The sequence below is a fragment of the Mus caroli genome, unplaced genomic scaffold (genome assembly GCF_978045245.1).
Source record: "Mus caroli unplaced genomic scaffold, Mus_caroli_1 scaffold_17, whole genome shotgun sequence".
Lineage (NCBI taxonomy): Eukaryota > Metazoa > Chordata > Mammalia > Rodentia > Muridae > Mus > Mus caroli.
In genome coordinates this window covers 91,155,928-91,173,419 of record NW_028227272.1, presented here as the reverse complement: position 1 = coordinate 91,173,419, position 17,492 = coordinate 91,155,928, and the positions used below count along the sequence as shown (strand labels likewise).

Here is a 17,492-nt window from a genome sequence, read left to right as displayed (position 1 = left end):
TGGTGGTGCTTCCAGAAGGGAGACATAACGTGTCCAGCTAGTAATAGCTTACACCTGTGGCAAGCTGTCTGCGTCTGTGAATGAGACCTTCAGACATTTGTCTCTCAAGGAATAATCCTTTTGCATATTTGTTGAGCTGTGAATTAAGCATGGCTCTAAAAAATCTCTAAATATACATTATTCATCAAATATTTATGAAACCCATATACTGTTCTAGGCGAAGTGTACAGCACAGACACTGTGGAATCTGTCTCAGTAGTGTCTCAGAACATATTCTGTCGCTGTAACAAATTGCCTGTGACTGAGCAGCTTACAGAGAACAGAAGTGTATCTGGTTTATAATTCTGGAGCTGAGGAGACCATGAGTATGATCTTGAATTCAGCAAGGCCTTCTGCTGCGGTAACATGGTAGAGAGTGCCACATAGCATGCCCCAGCAAGTCTGTTCTCTGAATCTCCTAAAGCTGCTAATGCTGTGGTAGAGCCCCACCCCCTCTCGTTCTAACAACTTCTTAAGGTCTCACCTATAATTGCCATCAGTGTGAGCCTCTAACTCATAAACTTCGGGAAGACATGTTCAAACAACAGCAAGTCACTTGTGTTGAAGGTCTTCGGTGTATTGGAGGATGTGGGTGCATCGTTTACATTTGAAGGCCATGTGTCGCCTGTTCTGCCCTCTGTCCGGAAGGCTTGAGCACTTGACTCTGAGCTCCAGGGCTGGGTCTCTGCAGGGAAGAAGTTTCTTTCAACCCTTGCCTCTGTTTGCAGCTCACGAGTCCTGAGGAAGAGACTGAGGGTGAGAGTGGAGTTCACGGGAAATCCCACCTTCTCTGCTTGACTCCTCCCCCAACCCTCCGTGAAGTGAAGCATATTTCAGATTTGCAGAGCAACCATTCCTGAGGGGCCACCACTGAGTGCCACTGAGTGTGTAGGAAATTGAAAGAACAGGTGCCAGTCGGTCTCTGCTCTTGGGTGGTTACAGTGAACAAATGATCTATGTAAAGATAGAACAAAGATCCTAGATCCTCCCTTCCCCGGGCCTTCCCCCGCCCCGCCCCGTCCCAGCCCACCCCTGGGCTACTGTGGAAATCCCCTAGGCTGTCTGATGGGTGGTTCACACTCCCTTAATCCAGACCCTGTACCTGCAGCTCAGTCCAGCTCTTCCCAGGCCAGGACCCTTAGACTCCTGTGATCCCATCTGTCTCACAGGAACAGTTTCAAACATGCCTGTGCATCCGTTCCCTCAGTCAGCACAGGCTCCTCTGAACACCTCCTTGTTGGTTGCCCCCAAGCCCATCGACCAACTCAGGCTGGTTCCATAGAACCCCAGGTGAACCCATTTAAAATGGGGATTTCAGCTCGGACTGTATAGCCCAGGCCAGCTTCCCAAGTGCAAAGAGCACATGTATGACCACACCTGGCTCCGTTTTGCATCTTATTTCACTCTTATTTAAAAAAAAAAAAAAACCTAGTCTCTGTTATGATCTTTACATCCCTGGCTCTGCCCCTGAGCACACCTATGGCCCCAGAGGTGGGCTCCAGCCTCTGTGGCTACCGTGTTTCTCTCAAACCTAACGGGGCCTCTGGCCTTGCTCTCAGATGTCCTCAGATACTTGCTTATACTTTTTCTGCCTATCAGAGCAGCCTTCATGCCCATCCCTGGTCCCTCCCACTCCATGGTCATTGCTGGCCTCTTTACTCCGTTCTCCTTAATTAGCCTGCCCCTCCCCCAACATACACACGCTAGAATGACAGCTCCCAGGGTAAATGCAGGGTGTTTGTCCACTGTAACCACCCAGAGCCTGGGTAGGCTGGCACATGACCCATTCTTCCTTTCTCCCTGCACTTCAAGGAACTCAGTGGTGGCCCCTCCGGAACAGGTGCTCCAGAAAGACCAGAAGGGCATGGCTGCGCTGCACTGGTGGCTGGTCCTTCTGAGCAGAAACCAGAGGGCCATGGCTGTGACTGAGCTCTCAGAGCAGCCCAGTGTAGGAACAGCACCCTCCCAGGAAGGTCAAGGCGCTTCCAGTGAGAGGATAGGGAGCGGATGGGGTGGCCCCGCACAGTGTGTGGGTAGCATCTTCTACATCCCTGCTGTGTAGCTAGAGGCAGAAACAGACACAGCTCTCTGCACAAGCCTTTCCCTGCAGTTTCCTGGTCCTGTTCCCAGTCTCTAGGCCAGGAGGCCATGTGGACTGTCTGTCAGCTCTTCCCTAAGGAGCAATTGTTTGCTGTGGGGAGTGAGCATGCCTCTTACCAGCTGCGAGGGAGGCCCTTAGAATGATCCCAGTGCTCTTAACAGTCACTCATCTGCAATGGGATGGGAGCAGTCCCCATCTTAGAGCAATGAAGATGAAGTCAGCAGTGGCTCCCTCAAACAGGGCTGTTGAAATAAAGCCTGTGCATGACCATCCTCTCCTGCTCCGCATTAGCCCAAGTCACACGACTGAACAGTCAAATGTCCATGGTTCCTGTGTCCCCGCTGCCTCTGTGGTGGACAGTTGATAAGCAGGTGGCAGCTGTCTGTCCCCACACAGAAGCCAAAGCCCGATTTCCTGCTGTGACAGAAGAAAAGGCTGCCTGTCCCCAGGGCTTACTGCAGGGCCTGCAGAACCCCCCACAGGTGTCTTTCACCAGCCTCTCTCTCCTCATGGGTTTGCTTGCTGTTGGCAGCTAGTTATTGGGAAGAGGCTCAGGGACTACATTGTCTTTTGCTGTTCTTCAGAGCAAGCTCCCAAGGGCCGTTTGCATCTTGCCTGTCTCTGAGCTTGCTATCCACAAGGGTGTTATTTTAGACTGTGGACTCCCCTGTGGGCCCCTCAGCGTGAGACCTCCAGTGTCCGCCCAGCTGACCTTTTCTTTCCAGTTGGGAAGAAGACACCCTGTTCTGACCTGCCTTTGTTTCTTTTTTAACCCCCGCCTATTTTCTTCATTTTTATCTTTGGCTTTTGGTTTCAGAAGCCACAGGGACAGTCCTGTATGTCTGTCTCACAGACCCTGGGGGACAGCCACGTTCCATGTGACACTGTGACACCCACTTGTGTGGCTCACGATGACCGCCCAGCCAGCCTCTCCTGCTGGCTCTTTTCCCCATCACTCTCTATTTCTCTCACATTGGGGAAAAAAAAAAAAACACCTAGGGTGGGTTACATTTAATGGGGTGAGAAAAATCTACACGGTAGAAGAGAAGTTACAGGTGAGGCCAAGCGCCTTCCTCCCAGGAGGGTGAGCCATTTTCTCCTCTCTGGCTCCCACATGGACAAGACGTACAAAAGAGCCCTTTCTGTGTTTGATGTATTGCTTTTAAAAAACAAACCATTCATGTTTTTTTTTTAATTTTTTTTTTTAATTTTTGGTTTCTACCTCTTGGCCGACCCAGCAGGAATTTGGCAGTCTACTAGGCCGTTTCAAATGCTAAGAGCCGCCTCTCTGGAAGTCACATATTAGGGGGTGCTAGGGATTCTAGATGTACTGTGGCCTGAGCTGCCAGACTGACTGGGTGCTCGGGGTCTCTGGTCTCCAACACATGCATGGCAAGAGGCTTGGCAGTTGTTGATGTGCAGTGTTTACAGATGGAGTTCTCTCTATGACTCCTGCATTTTGGTGAATGTTTGAATTTTTAAATATTCTTTTAGAGTATTTTAGGGGTTACATGAAGAACATTTTTGTTGGTATTCTTTCTGGACTCCACCCCCACAGTTACCTGGCAACAGCCAGGTAGACCTGGCCCACTATCAAAGTGGGCTGCTTGCCCCCTCCTCTGTCTCTTGCTCTTGCCTCTCTCTCTCTTGCCTCTTGCAGTCTTGTGCCCCATCTCTCCCCGTTCCCTTCCCCCCTCTCTCTATGTGGCCATGGCTGGCCTCTACTTCTCTACTCTCTCCCCCTTTCTGCCTTTCTCTGCCTCTGCTACCCTCTTAACTCCCCTCCCCATGCCCTGACTAAACTCTGTTCTATACTATACCTTCGTGTGGCTGGTTCCTCGGGGGAAAGGGATGCCCTGACATGGGCCCACTGAGGCACCCTCTTCCCCCCATACCTCACCACACCCCCATGGAGCATATCCTAAAATTCCTTTATCTTTTTATCATCACAACATGGGTGCCATGACTCTGATGGTTGTGAGTCAACATGTGGTTGCTGGGATTTGAACTCAGGACCTTTGGAAGAGCAGTCAGTGCTCTTAACTGCTGAGCCATCTCTCCAGCCATGGTTTGGGGCAAGCCTACTTATTCCTGTTTGGTTGTTGTTTGTTTGTATTATGATTCTGTTTGTCCCAGATCTGTGATAAGTGTGCAGTCACCATTTATCTTTTAGTTCTGTTTACAAAGCATATATTTCAACACCCAGCTTCCCAACTTTGAAAAGAATCAAGAGTCAGTACTGGCTCAGCAAGGATAGACAGTGGTGGTAAACGAACAGGCCTGCGGACCTGCTACTGGTTCTGCTGACATCACGATGTTCTGCAATGGGGAGTATTCCAAAATTCTTCCTTTTGTTATCTGGAACACAGGGTCTTGGTGGGCTGACCAAAATGCTTCCCTGCTGGAATGGGGGTTCACTGCCAGGGTCTGAGCGGAGCAGAATGGAGCCTGTTTGCTGTCTTCTGCAACCTTCCATGTAGGTAGGCAAAGACATAAGTCAGCCAAAGGGCTGGGGGATGTAGCTCAGTTGTTAGAGCACTTGCCTGGCATGCAGAATGCCCTGAGTTCTGTCCCTGGCACCGCACCACATGACGTGCTATAAACACCTGCGGTCCCGGCGGCGGCACTTGGAGAGTATAGACAGGAGGATCAGAAGTTCAAGGTCACCCTCAGTTACAAAGTGAGTTTGAGGCTAGCCTGGGCTCCAGGAGACAGTGTCTGGCTTACTGAATTCATTCTTACTGTGGCCTGAATGCAGCAACCTGTGTTGTGTTGTAGTTTTTAAGGAGAATAGAGGGCTGTGTTTATAGCTTGTTGGGAGACCACTTGTCTGTGCATGGTACCCTAGGTTCCACCCCCTGTACTACAGGGAAGGTCATACCATGTCTCCTGGCTCAGGTAGCTACTGGAGATGAATCTTTGTTACCTTTTTAAAATTAGGATAATCAAGGACTTCAGTTGCTAGGGGAGTACTTCTCTCAGGCCCCTAGCATGTTCCTAGTCCAACACTGCATTCTGATTCCCCGCCCCTAGACAGGGGGTCCTACAAGAACAACCCGATCCAAGTATTAGCGATTAAAGAGCTCAGCCAGGTAACCAACCCCATCCCACCCCCCAAAAAAGCCTGCAGGAAATGTGAGTTATTCATCCTTACCAAAGAAGTTATTCATCGTCACTGAAGGTTCCTTTGAGTTTTTATAACTTTAGGATCCTTTTAATAACACACTCGTTTTATATAATAATATCCAACTGTAATGCTGTGCACAGCCTCCACCAGCCCCTGCCCGCCAGCCCTCCTCGCTTTCCCCTCAGGCCTCGTCTGTGGCAGGAACTTTAATCTTCCTCTTTGCATTTTAATGCTTATCGTAAAAAGCCTTATGAGAAGCTCCGGGCAGTTTCATTTCGAGAAAAGCGCACCGGGCAGTCTTTGTTTCCTTAAACGCTAAGCTCCGTGTATGGTCTCCAGCTTTATGAGGGTCATTTGGTGGGCCTGTGTGGAACAGTATGTCCCTAGGTATGCCAGCACCCAAGTCCCACCAGGGAGTCAACTAAGACCCTCTCCCTTGACAAAAGTTCTCTGTCCCACACTAGTGTTTGGCACGCTTGCGCATGTGCCCAGAAAGTCCGTCACGTGTGGAAGGTGGGCACAGCCCCTCCTCTCTGCCAGATGAGTGACTTCCTGGGGAGGCTCTTCCTCAAGGGTGCCTCACCAAGCATCCAGCACAGGAACAGAGAGGATCCAGCATTGTATGGTTTCAGGGAGGCAGAAGCGTCATCTCTAGGAGTCACGGTGACACAGAGTTTTCTAGAAGCTTGGGGGAGATGATGAATGAGCTGAGCGGCTTTGGAATGGAATAAATCCACATTCAAACTTGAGCCAAACTAGGGAAGAAAAGCAGAGGAACTAAACTCCTGGCTGCAACATGTTCAGGAGAGCGTGCCCCATGGGAGAGCGTGCCCCACAGGACAGCATGCCCCACGGGACAGTGTGCCCCACGGGACAGCGTACTCCAAGGGGAGTGCTCACAGGAAAGAGCTTATGTCTAGGGTTTCCCTGAGAGAGTTTGTCCCCAGCAAAGTATGTTCAGGGAAGAGTGTTGCTAGAAAATGTGTCCCAGAGAGTGTTCCCTCAGGAACCCTCAACGTTTTGGGGCTGTTTCAACCCGGCTAGCAACACAGGTAATCTGGCACCTTATCACCTGGACACAGACCCTTGATGTTGGTGCATTGATGGTCTTGTTGGGTATCTGCGTGGGGGTTTCATCTGTTCTGAGCCATGTTAGGTAGAAGGGTGCACAGGGCCTCTTTGGAAGCACCTCAGATGAGCCAGAAGACGGCTTGAGTGGAGTGGCCTGTGTGCAAGTGTGTGTGTGTGTGTGTGTGTGTATGTGTCTCCTTATCCAGGAGGTACCACCAAGGAGGCTCTGGCACATCAATAAGAGGAAAGCCAGAGCAAGAACAGCTGTGACCTAAGTGTTTCATATGCCCTGCTCAGGGCTTTTATCAACAAGGAGACCAAGTTCAACAGAGGAGCAAACCCCACAGGTGCCCTCACTAAAGCGTATCCTAGGATTCCTAAGCCAGCAGTCCATCACTGTCAGGAGGGGCAAGGGCCTGTCTCATGGTCCGTCTCTGCAGGTTCCTGGTGAGATTAAAGAAACGCCTCAACCGTGGCCCTGGGTGCTCTAGGGAAGCTTCCAGAACCAACCTTTCCCCATTCCTGAAGTAGAGGTGGCAGGCACGACAACATGGTGTGTACCTATTACAAAGCCCAAGGCCACACTGTCAATTTCTCCTGTACTGCCTGGCTCTGATAAGCTGCACCTCTGCAAAGGGCTGATACAGCATTGTGTGCACACACGTCATTAACTGCAGCTGCTAGGTTCCAATGTCTAGGCATGATCTGTGGCCACGCCCACTTGTCGGACACGTGACTGTCCCTCTTCAAACAACCTGTGTGGCTTTTTATTACCCACCATCCTCCTTATTCAGTGAAAACCCACTTTGTTTCTGGTTTCATCAAATTATTTCACACAGTTAGCATGGCACTTCAATCCATTGAAGTCCTGCAGGTAATATTTGTCACTTTGAAAATGAAAAGTGTATCTTGGGGCTGGGAGATGGCTCAGTGGATGAAGTGTTTGCTATGTAATCATGGGGAACCTGAGTTCATATCTCCAGCACTTAGGTAACAAAAGTCAGATAATGGCCACACATGCCTATAGCCCTAGCACTCAACAGGAGGGGCCAGGCAGGCCAGCCTCGCTGAGGGGAAGGGACTGGAACCAACCTTTAGCTTCTACACAGCCAGGCACATATGCATACACACACACACACACTCACTTGCACATGTGCACATACACTCACACACATGCACACAAATATACACACATGCCCATGCACACACACACAGGCTCACACACATGTGCACATGTACTCACACACATGCACACATACTTGTGCACAAACACACACATGCACTTGCACACAGGCATACATGCATGTGCACACGCAGGCGCACACACGTGTCCACATGCACTCACTCATACATGCAGAATCATTGTCTCATGAGCTGGAGATTCCCTTCTTCCTTCCTTTTTCTTATTTTTGGGGGGGAGAGAAAATGAAGCTATATGTGCAGGAAGGATTTGTATATTTGGTTGGGGGAGGGGAAACTAATCTTCTCATAATAGTTTTTAAATTAAGTTTCAGGCCAGTCCAAACCCTTTCCTCTCCACCCCTTCCTCTGATATTCCCTCTCTCATTAAAGCTCAGGTTTTGATGGCATTCACAGGGAGGCTGATTTACTGGAATAGAGACGCTCTTTAGGTCTTAAGTTTTGGAACATTCCCAGTGTGTCTGAACCCAGGTTTCAGATTTTACTGGCATTTTGTTGGCAGGGCCGTCTTTGGAGCCCTTCCTTATTTGAGCATGTTTCCTGACACCTTTAGCAGTATGGTCCTGTGTTTCTTAAATTTAAAAAGAGACGGGGGAGGAGGTGGATTTTTAAATAGAAAAGCATTTACAAACACAGATGGAAGGTTGATTCTAAGATGTCAAGCAAAATAAAAAGGCAGTTAAGTCTCAGAAATGGACGCACAGACTTTATTTTTAAAGGTCAGGAAAAGGACCAGAGAGAAGACTGTTTCCAGAAACCCCAGCTGTGTGGACTCTCCTCTCCCTGTTGAAGTCACAGCAAGAAGGCGGCTTCCCAGGGCTGTGTCTGAAACTTCAGCAGGCAGGGTCACGGGTGCACCCAGGATCTCGCTCACCTGAAGGGAAACCTTGTAGACCTTGTTGCCAGGGTGATGGGAGTGGCACGGGGTGGAGACTCTAAAGATGGCCCCGGAAGGATGCTCTGACCCCTGAGTCAGGAGGGAAAAAGGAGAGCTTGCCTGTGTTTCCCAGTTGATAGGAGCTGAGGCCTAAAGCTAACATCCCAGGAGAAAGCAGCCGGGGGGCTGGCAAAACCACTTAGCTGGAAAAGGTACTTGCCACCAAGCTTGACAACCTGGGATTGAGGCCTGGCAACCCCTGTGATGGACAGATCAGACTGGCTTCATCAGCTGCCCTCTGACTTCCTCATGTATGTGTGCATACACAAATTTTTTCTTAATGAAGGGGGCGGGGCAGGAGCATGCCTGTGATGTTATTACCTCTTCACCTTGATCCCATCCTGGAAGCATTAGCGAACCTGGGGGGTGGGGGGAACACAGGAACCCAGTTGGGGACATCCGAATAAAAAAGGCATGGTGCTCGCCTCAAGCGTGCAGATGCTGTACAATGACGATGTGCTGGCGCTGGCTTAAGGAGGAATCCTCTGAGAGCCAGCCAGCAATGAAACTACTCAGACAGCAGAAGAGCTCAGGGAGGGAACGGGGTGAAAAGTCCCACCAACGTCGAACCCAGCAGAAGCCAGTCCCGTAGGGGTGGAGAGATGGGTAGAAAGCAGAGTTGGCCCAGAGGGGATGGAAAATAACGATTTGAATGAGTACCTGTTCCAGCACTGGATCCAGAACCAGGCTTGGTTCCCGGGGCCGCCAACACGGCGTGTCATGGAGCAAAGCCCTGCATTGAAGAAAGAGGCCCCTTGTCCTGTGGCGCAAGGAGCTGAGCTGGTGCTAAGCTTCCCCTGCACACTCTTTGTGCCTCTTGCCCCTGGCAGGGCGGAGCCTGAGAGGAAGGAAGGGTGATGTTCAGGGCAGTGGCGGTGGAAGATGCTCTGGCTTTCAGGCCAGCTGGCAGGGTAAGAAGTCCTTCCTGACGATTACCCTGAAGCACAGATGGAAATAAAGTGGAAAAGGGCTCGATGGGGGCCCAAGTGGGAGGGCGGGACTTCCCTCTATAGAAGAAACTCATTCCACGAAGCTTGCTTTGACCACCCAGGTGCTTCAGAAACTCCTTGGCTCTGTAGCTAAGGAAACTCATTATTTTATTATTTTATGTAAATTCGGCGAAGGGAAGTTGGCATGCTGGAAACAGCTTCCTTGGGAGAGGCCTTGCCTGCTGTGCTCAAAGCCATGGGCTCAATCCCCAGTACCACCAACAATAAACTAAAATAAAAAAAAAAAAAAAAGATTTTTTTTTCCCTGGGAATGTTGCTCAGTTGGTAAAGTGGTGCGGGAAGTCCTGGGCGTGGCCCACAGTAACGTGGCTCACGAGTGGTAGAACATGCCTGTAATCCCAGACTCTGGAGGTTCACAAGTTCAAGGCCATCCTCACCTACACAGAGAATTTGAGGCTCCTCTGGGCTACACGTGAGACCCTGTCTTTAAAGAAGGGAGGAATGAGGAAGGGAAGGAGATGGGGGTGGGGGGGGGACCAAAATCCATAGAAACAGGAAAAATAACTTCCCAGACTCATAGGGGGGAAAAAGGAACTTCGCCACAAATTTGGTGGCGTTTCATTTTTGAAGATTTAAGATCTTATTTCAGTTGTTTAAAATAAAAGAGATTCCTTCCTCAGGTTTAGGACTGATTATACAGAACCTTCCAGGAAAACTTATAGCTCCCCAGAACTGTTAAACTAACACAGGTGCCTTTGAGGAGACTGACTAATGGCATTCCTGCCTTCACGTCTCACTGGTGAAGAGAGAGAGCTGAGAGGCTGAGGCAGGAGGATCTCAAGTCCAAGGCTAGCCTGGTTACATATCAAGATCCCAAGACAAAACAGCAGGTCTTCTGTAGTGAGCCAGCCCCCCCCCCAATCCCCCAGACCTCCACTTCCTCAGCCATAAAATGTGATTACATGGTCATGACACCTGGGAACATTTGGGGGCATTTAAGGATTGCCTCAGTAAAAGGCACCAGAGAGCTGTGTACTGTCCAAATCCTTGAAGGATATTTTGAAGAGCCAAAGAGCCCACTCACTATTACTAGTTGGAGCTACCCTTCTGCATGGCTCGGTGGTTCATTTGTTCTTGAGATCTTAGAGAGATCTAGTCAAGTGCTGTGCTGCTGGTAGGCTAAGTAGTGGGAACCCTGGGGCAGTGGTGGCGCACACCTTTAATCCCAGAATTTGGGAGGCAGAGGCAGGAGGATTTCTGAGTTTGAGGCCAGCCTGTTCTACAGAGTGAGATCCAGGAGAGACAGGGTTATACAGAGAAACCCTGTCTGGAAAAACCAAAAACAAAACAAAACAAAAAAACAAACAAACAAACAAAAATCCCAAAAAACAAAAGTAGCGGGAACCCTTTCATGTTGGCATCACAGAACCTAATGCCTACTCAAGGCATAACTGGAAAATAGTAGAACTGTGTGTGCAGATGGAATGATGGCCTGCTGTGGAATCTTAGAGAAGTGATAATTCTCTAACTTAAGCAAGGAATTCATTCAGGGGCAGGATATAAAATTAGCCCATAACAATCAGTAGATTTTATCACAGGTAATAACAGTGAAATATTATGACAAGAATGCCTAAAGAGATGTATTTATGCAACATTAGACTCCGTGCTCACAGGGCAACTTGTCTCCACAAACGCTGCAATTCTCAAATTAATTCAGAAAGTGTATTTATACAAAACAGACAGACAGACAGACAGACAGACAGAAACCCTCGATATCTGCAAAGGCCAGAGGAGAGCAGTGTGGAGGACGGGGCTCGCCCGGTACTGAGACGTGCTTGGTAACTAAAGCTGTGTGACGTCAGCACCGTTAGGGATGGGGACCAATGCCAACAGAGAAGGATTCCCTTCCAGAGAGAGCCCCGAGTGCATTAGACACTGTACCAAATGAAGGAGGGGTCCCACACCTCCACGGCAAAGGGTGGGGAGTATGTCTATTAACAGAAGGTTTCCCAACCAACAGTTCCGAGACAAACTGTCAGGAATTGGAAAAGTAAAAAGCCAGGCCTGTACCAAAGTCTTATCCTCCTCAGGAAGGGACTCTCTCAACGGGGCAGGAGCACATCCATCCATACACACACACACACACACACACACACACACACACACACACACACAAGAAGCCAGTGGGTTCCTGTATCAACGGGGCAGGAGCACATCCATCCATACACACACACACACACAAGAAGCCAGTGGGTTCCTGTATCAACGGGGCAGGAGCACATCCATCCATACACACACACACACACACACACACACACACACACACACAAGAAGCCAGTGGGTTCCTGTATCAACGGGGCAGGAGCACATCCACCCACCCACACACAAGAAGCCAGTGGGTTCCTGTATCAACGGGGCAGGAGCACACACACACACACACACACACACACACAAGAAGCCAGTGGGTTCCTGTATCAATGGGGCAGGAGCACATCCACACACAAGAAGCCAGTGGGTTCCTGTATCAACGGGGCAGGAGCACATCCACACACAAGAAGCCAGTGGGTTCCTGTATCAACGGGGCAGGAGCACATCCACACACAAGAAGCCAGTGGGTTCCTGTATCAACGGGGCAGGAACATATACACACACACACACACAAGAAGCCAGTGGGTTCCTGTATCAACGGGGCAGGAGCATATCCACACACAAGAAGCCAGTGGGTTCCTGTATCAAAGGGGCAGGAGCACATCCACACACAAGAAGCCAGTGGATTCCTGTATGACTCAGGGATGGGGGAAGAGTCTCTAGAACCTCTAGCCATCAAGCAAAAACAAGAGGCAAAAAAGGGAGTAGTAGAAGACTATAAACCAAACTGAAAGATAAATAGCAAACTAGAAGAAAATATTTGCAATAGATAGCATAGATCATTTCCCAAACACATAAGAACTCTTTAAACGGGCAAAAGACAAGTGCACAGGTCCTAACTGGATGCCCCATGCACACACAAGTGTTGTAAGCCATCAGTGAAGATGTGGGGGAATGAAGGTCATCTCTAATTGGTCCATGAGTAGGTCAGGAGCGTCTGGCCATATCTCACAAAGTCACACGAGCCCTTGCTCTCTGACCGGCATCCCACCTCCGACACTTTAGGTGCAACCCTGTGTCCCCATACATGTGATCAAGGTCTGAGGACACCCAAATGATGAACCAGCATCGAGTTCTGCACCACACAGCAGCGAGCAGACAGGAATGAGGGAGACCTCATGGATGTGCTGAATATGCCCAGCCTACATCAGAGATTAGAGAGTGGAAGGAGGGAGACAGAGAGAATGATGCAGGTCCAGGGTGGCAGCTCTCTCTAAGGAAGAGAGAGAATGAAGAAAGTAGGCATGTGCCTACCATGTGCAGAGGGGGTCATGAGAGAACAGAGACAACTGAGGCTTGGCTTGTTTTTTTATCATAGAGGTCCAGCTAGAAGGGATGGAGGGTGGGGGAGAGCGTCGTGAGAATGCCCCCACGGGCTCGTAGATTAGAATACTTGGTCCCCAGTTTGGGAAGAGTTGGGAGTGGGCTTATTGGAGGAGATGTGTCATGGGGAGAGGGCTTTGGGGTTTCAAAAGATTCTCCCCACTGTGTGGATCAGTCCGTGAGCTCTCAGTTCCTTCTCTCCGCCGGCATGGACTCTGTAGCCCTCTGAAACCCCAATTAAGTTGCTTTGGCTTTGGTGTCTTATCACAGCAGTAGAAAGTAACTAAGACAAAGTCAGACAGACACACAGACACACACACACACACCTAACTAACAACTTTATAACATGTAAAAGGAACAACAATTGGTGGGAGGAAGTGAAGTCGGGATCACCGCCAAGCCTGATCACACGGGCAGAAGGGACTGCCGCATGGGATGAAGAAGAAAAAGGACTCACTGTCTGCTTGTACACCTCAGGCTGACGAGGACTAGAACTACAGGCAAACACTCAACTCTTTCTCTCATGCGTTTGTCCCATCAGGGCGGTCAGTCATTCTGATCTCTGACCGTAGCATCGCCTTAAGAAACAATCATGTGCATTTTATAAATTAAAAAAAAAAAAAAAAAAAGATTTGTGCACTTCAATGGTTGGAGGTTATCTCTCAATACAAAGTAGAAAGTGGGAGCAAAAGAAAATAGTTATAACTCAGTAGCCTTTTTCTTCTCGGAGTACTCAGTTCTAGAAGCAGGCAACATAGTTACTGAGTCAGAAGGTCTTAAAAGAAGACAAAGCTGGCATCCATGGGTGTCAGGAAGGCCTGCTTATGGGGGTCAGTGTGCATTTACTAGAGTCTTACTGTCTGACACTGCCATCTTCACAGTTTATCTACATATCTGTTGAGATTATGTGTGTGTGTGTGTGTTTATTTGTTGAGACAGGGCTTCTCTGTATAGTCCTGGCTATCGTGGAAGTGCCTCTGTAGACCAGACTAGACTTGAACTCTGAGATCCGACTGCCCTGCCTCTTTTTTTTTTTTTTTAAGTTCCCGTAAGTTGGATAAATTCATGTGTTACCTTTGAACTTTGCTGTTCAGTGTGCACTTTGGGGCCAGCGTACCCTCTGAGGTTCTGTCTGTGTGTCAGAGCTCTTGTTATAATGATCACCAGTTGTCCTTCTGGGTCCTCACACTGTGACTCAGCTAACTGTTCCCACAGATCTTTCCCAGACCGTTGCTTTTCTAACCGATGAACGTGGCTGGGCCAGATCCCCCACAGAGGATGGGCTGCATCTTAGTTAAACTTTTGCTCGTCGTTTTACTTTTCCTATTGGCCAGTCTGCTCGGAGCACCCCTGTGCTGTCCTCTGTAATCAGAGCACTCGGTGTGGGGATTAGATCATCTGGACTGCAAAGAGATTCCTTACAGGGCTGCAGAAGTTTCAGGCTCAGCACAAGCAGGGCTTTTCTTCAGCATCCCTTTGGTACAAGGGCATCAAGAAAAGGATGGCATCTATCCACGGTTGCTTTTTCTCTACTTAAAGCAGACTGCAGCGGCTTCATTTTCAGAAACGCAGCATTGACAAAGTTCATAAATGCTCCTTTGTCGACTGTGAGCTGTGCGGCTTGGCCCCCAGAGTTATCTCAGATAGCACAAATAAATCTGGCGGCCTCCAGTTGTCTCGCACAGGCATTAGCTCTTTCCTCCCCTGTCTCTGTTGCAGAGTTTCCTCTTGGCCTCAGCAGCACGGACTCACTCTGCTCGTTAGCACGGTCTGTTAAGTGCTGCCAAACCCCTAGCAGTTTGGTGTGTACTCCCTTAATCACTCCTCTTTGTTCTAAAAGTCCGCATTTGGTTTCTGAGCCACTCATGTTCCTGCGGCCCTGCCCCCACCCCTTTCCATGGCTGGGTGTACCTAGCGCTTGAATGTCTAAGGTCCACATGTTTAAAGAGCATTCTACATTACCCACCGTCCAAAGAGCTTCTGCAGTCCATTCACAGAATGCTCAATCCCATCCCCCCTTCCTGCCCCTCCCCCCTCCTCCATTTACCCCGGGAACCCAGACTCGGGAATGGGACCCTCTAGGAAACAGGAGACCCTAAATGACAATGTTAACCCTGCTATAAGACAGAGACTCCTTCTTACAAATTTCCCCTTGTCCAGAACAAGCAAAAGACATTTTATTCTTGGTGCCCAGGGGTGGGCAGGCATACTCCACCTCAAGGAGTGATTCATAGTGTCCAAGAGAAATACTGTGAGGATGTGTTTCACATGTATTGGCACAGGTTGGGTTTCTCCTGAATGCCTTGTTCTGCTCCTACAGCTGTGAGGAAGACCCACGGTTGCACCAGCCAGACCCTGCCCAACATAGTCTTTGCACGCAAAGAAATCATAGGCTTCCTCCCCTATGCAAGTACTACACACTTCGGGAGGCAGCGGGTGTTGGGCGGGTGGGAGTGGGAAGGGGTGTTTTTTAAGCAGTTTCCTTCTCTTAGGGGTTCTTTTAGCCTGCAGGAGAGGGTGGAGAGCTACACAGGGCATAGGCTTGCTTTAAGGGGTACTGTTTGCAGGAATCTTGAGAATACTTCAAACTGACTTGTAGCTTCTTGTTAATATGTAATACCAGTTTGTCCTCTGCCCTGCTCAACCCCTGTTCTCCCACAAATGATGATGGAAGGAAGGAAGGAAGGAAGGAAGGAAGGAAGGAAGGAAGGAAGGAAGGAAGGAAGGAAGGAAGAAAGAAAGAGAAAGAAAGAAAGAAAGAAAGAAAGAAAGAAAGAAAGAAAGTCGCAGAAAGATGATTCATAATAGATGTACACACATATATAAGTACACATAGATAGATAGATTGATAGATGATACATACATATACATGTCACATACATACATATATATATATATAGATATGCATAAATAGATACATAGATATATAGATAGCTACATAGATGCATACACATATATATAATTACATACATACATGGATGGATGGATGATAGATTCACAGACAGATTCACAATAGATAGATGCATACATACATATATAAGTACACACATATAGATAGATAGATGATTGATAGATATATTTAGATGGAAGAGAGAGAGAGGGCGAGAGAGAGAGAGAGAGAGAGAGAGAGAGAGAGAGAGAGAGAGAGAGCGAGCGAGCTTGGCTTTGGCCATTAACACCTCCTGCTCTGAACTATATCCGATTGGTGCCAGATCAGCAACTGCGGGAAGATGGAGGAGAAGTGTCTTAGCATGGAAATAAAATGCAGAGAGCACGACTTGGAGGAGACCCTCGGAGTGAAGGGCTCTGGGACGTGTGCTCGTTTTCCTTTGCCCCAGATATCAGCCAGTCAGGTAGAGATGCACGCGGGTATGCTTTGCCACTTAACCCCAAAGAGGCGTTTGCATTCTTTTCGGTGAAACTGTTCTAAAAGCAGACCCCAAGCCCAAACAGATCCAGGGTTCTTGGGAATTCTCAAAAGGTGTTGATTTATTTACTGCAGTTAAAGTGTAATTAGTTCTCAGGGGATGGGGTGTCTCTTAAATGCTGTACTGCCCACATATTGGCTTTCTGAGTAATCAGAAACGTGTGCATGTTCAAACAGAAACGCACTGTAAGTAAAAACAAATGTCAGACACTGTTGTCACTTGAAGGTAGATACGAGGTAAAGGGAAAGAACTTGATAACATCGTCCAAAGAACTGTCTCCTAGCAGTCAAGCCAAGCACCAGCCAGGCTGACCCCACTCTCCTCCCTCCACCCCTGCCCCTCTCCACTCTCTTGCCCTTCACCCCTTGCTTCACCCCTGTGCTGGTTCCTACCAAAGGCTGTGAGGGGAAACGACACCCCTCCTTTCTACAGCTCCGCAGGTCGTTGGCCCTTCCTGACCACCATGCAAACGCACACACTTGTCCCCGTTCTGTCCGAGCTGCTGGCCCTCCTCTTCGTGTCCGTTCTAACTGACCAGTTTTTCCCACCATTTGCAGGTTGATGTTTGAGATGCCGCAGGAAATGGGCTTAATCGCCATTGCAGTTCGGCAGACCCAGGGCAAAGGTCAGTCCTCTTTTGTTGTCCTTGCTGTTATTTTCCTTCCCGAAAATCCACGAGTCTCCTGGCCGGAGAGCTCAGTGTGTGCTGAACCCTGAGACCGCTCGAGTTTAGCGTCTTTCCATTTTAACGGCCCCCTGAAATGGGGCACGGGAAAAGGAGAAGGCCCACTGACTTCAGTAGAGCACAGGCAATCTCCCAGTCCACAGTTTGTTAACTACGCAGTGTTTGCATTTGATGGCTGTCACGCCTGCTAACCTACGCTCCCCATACATCCTGAGGGTTGTGATGGAAACGAAGTTCTAAGACATTTACTCTCCTGAAGGTCCTCGGGGAGGGTCTGTTGGAGTCTGTAGTAAGCTTACATCACATTCAGAGGCCTCCCGCTCACCAGCCCTCACGAAATGGCACTGGATCTGTGCCTGCTCAAAAAAAGAGCAGGTTTCTACCACCTGCCTCTTGCAGACTGAGAGTCTGCGCTGTTCCAGAGCCATGGTGGGACCAGCAAGGGCAGAGACCCTGCCAGCGTCTGCAGGAGGCATGGATGAG

General features: G+C 49.1%; 1 protein-coding gene across 6 annotated transcripts in view; it reads left to right on the top strand.

Moving 5' to 3' along the window:
* Hlcs (holocarboxylase synthetase) overlaps nt 1-17,492 on the top strand; it is a 183,555-nt gene that overhangs the window by 156,128 nt on the left and 9,935 nt on the right. For all 6 annotated transcript variants that reach the window (XM_029470266.2, XM_085832477.1, XM_029470265.2 and 3 more), the window contains exon 7: nt 16,882-16,949. In XM_029470266.2, coding sequence (XP_029326126.1) covers nt 16,882-16,949 — 68 coding nt within the window. The remainder of the gene's footprint in view (nt 1-16,881; nt 16,950-17,492) is intronic.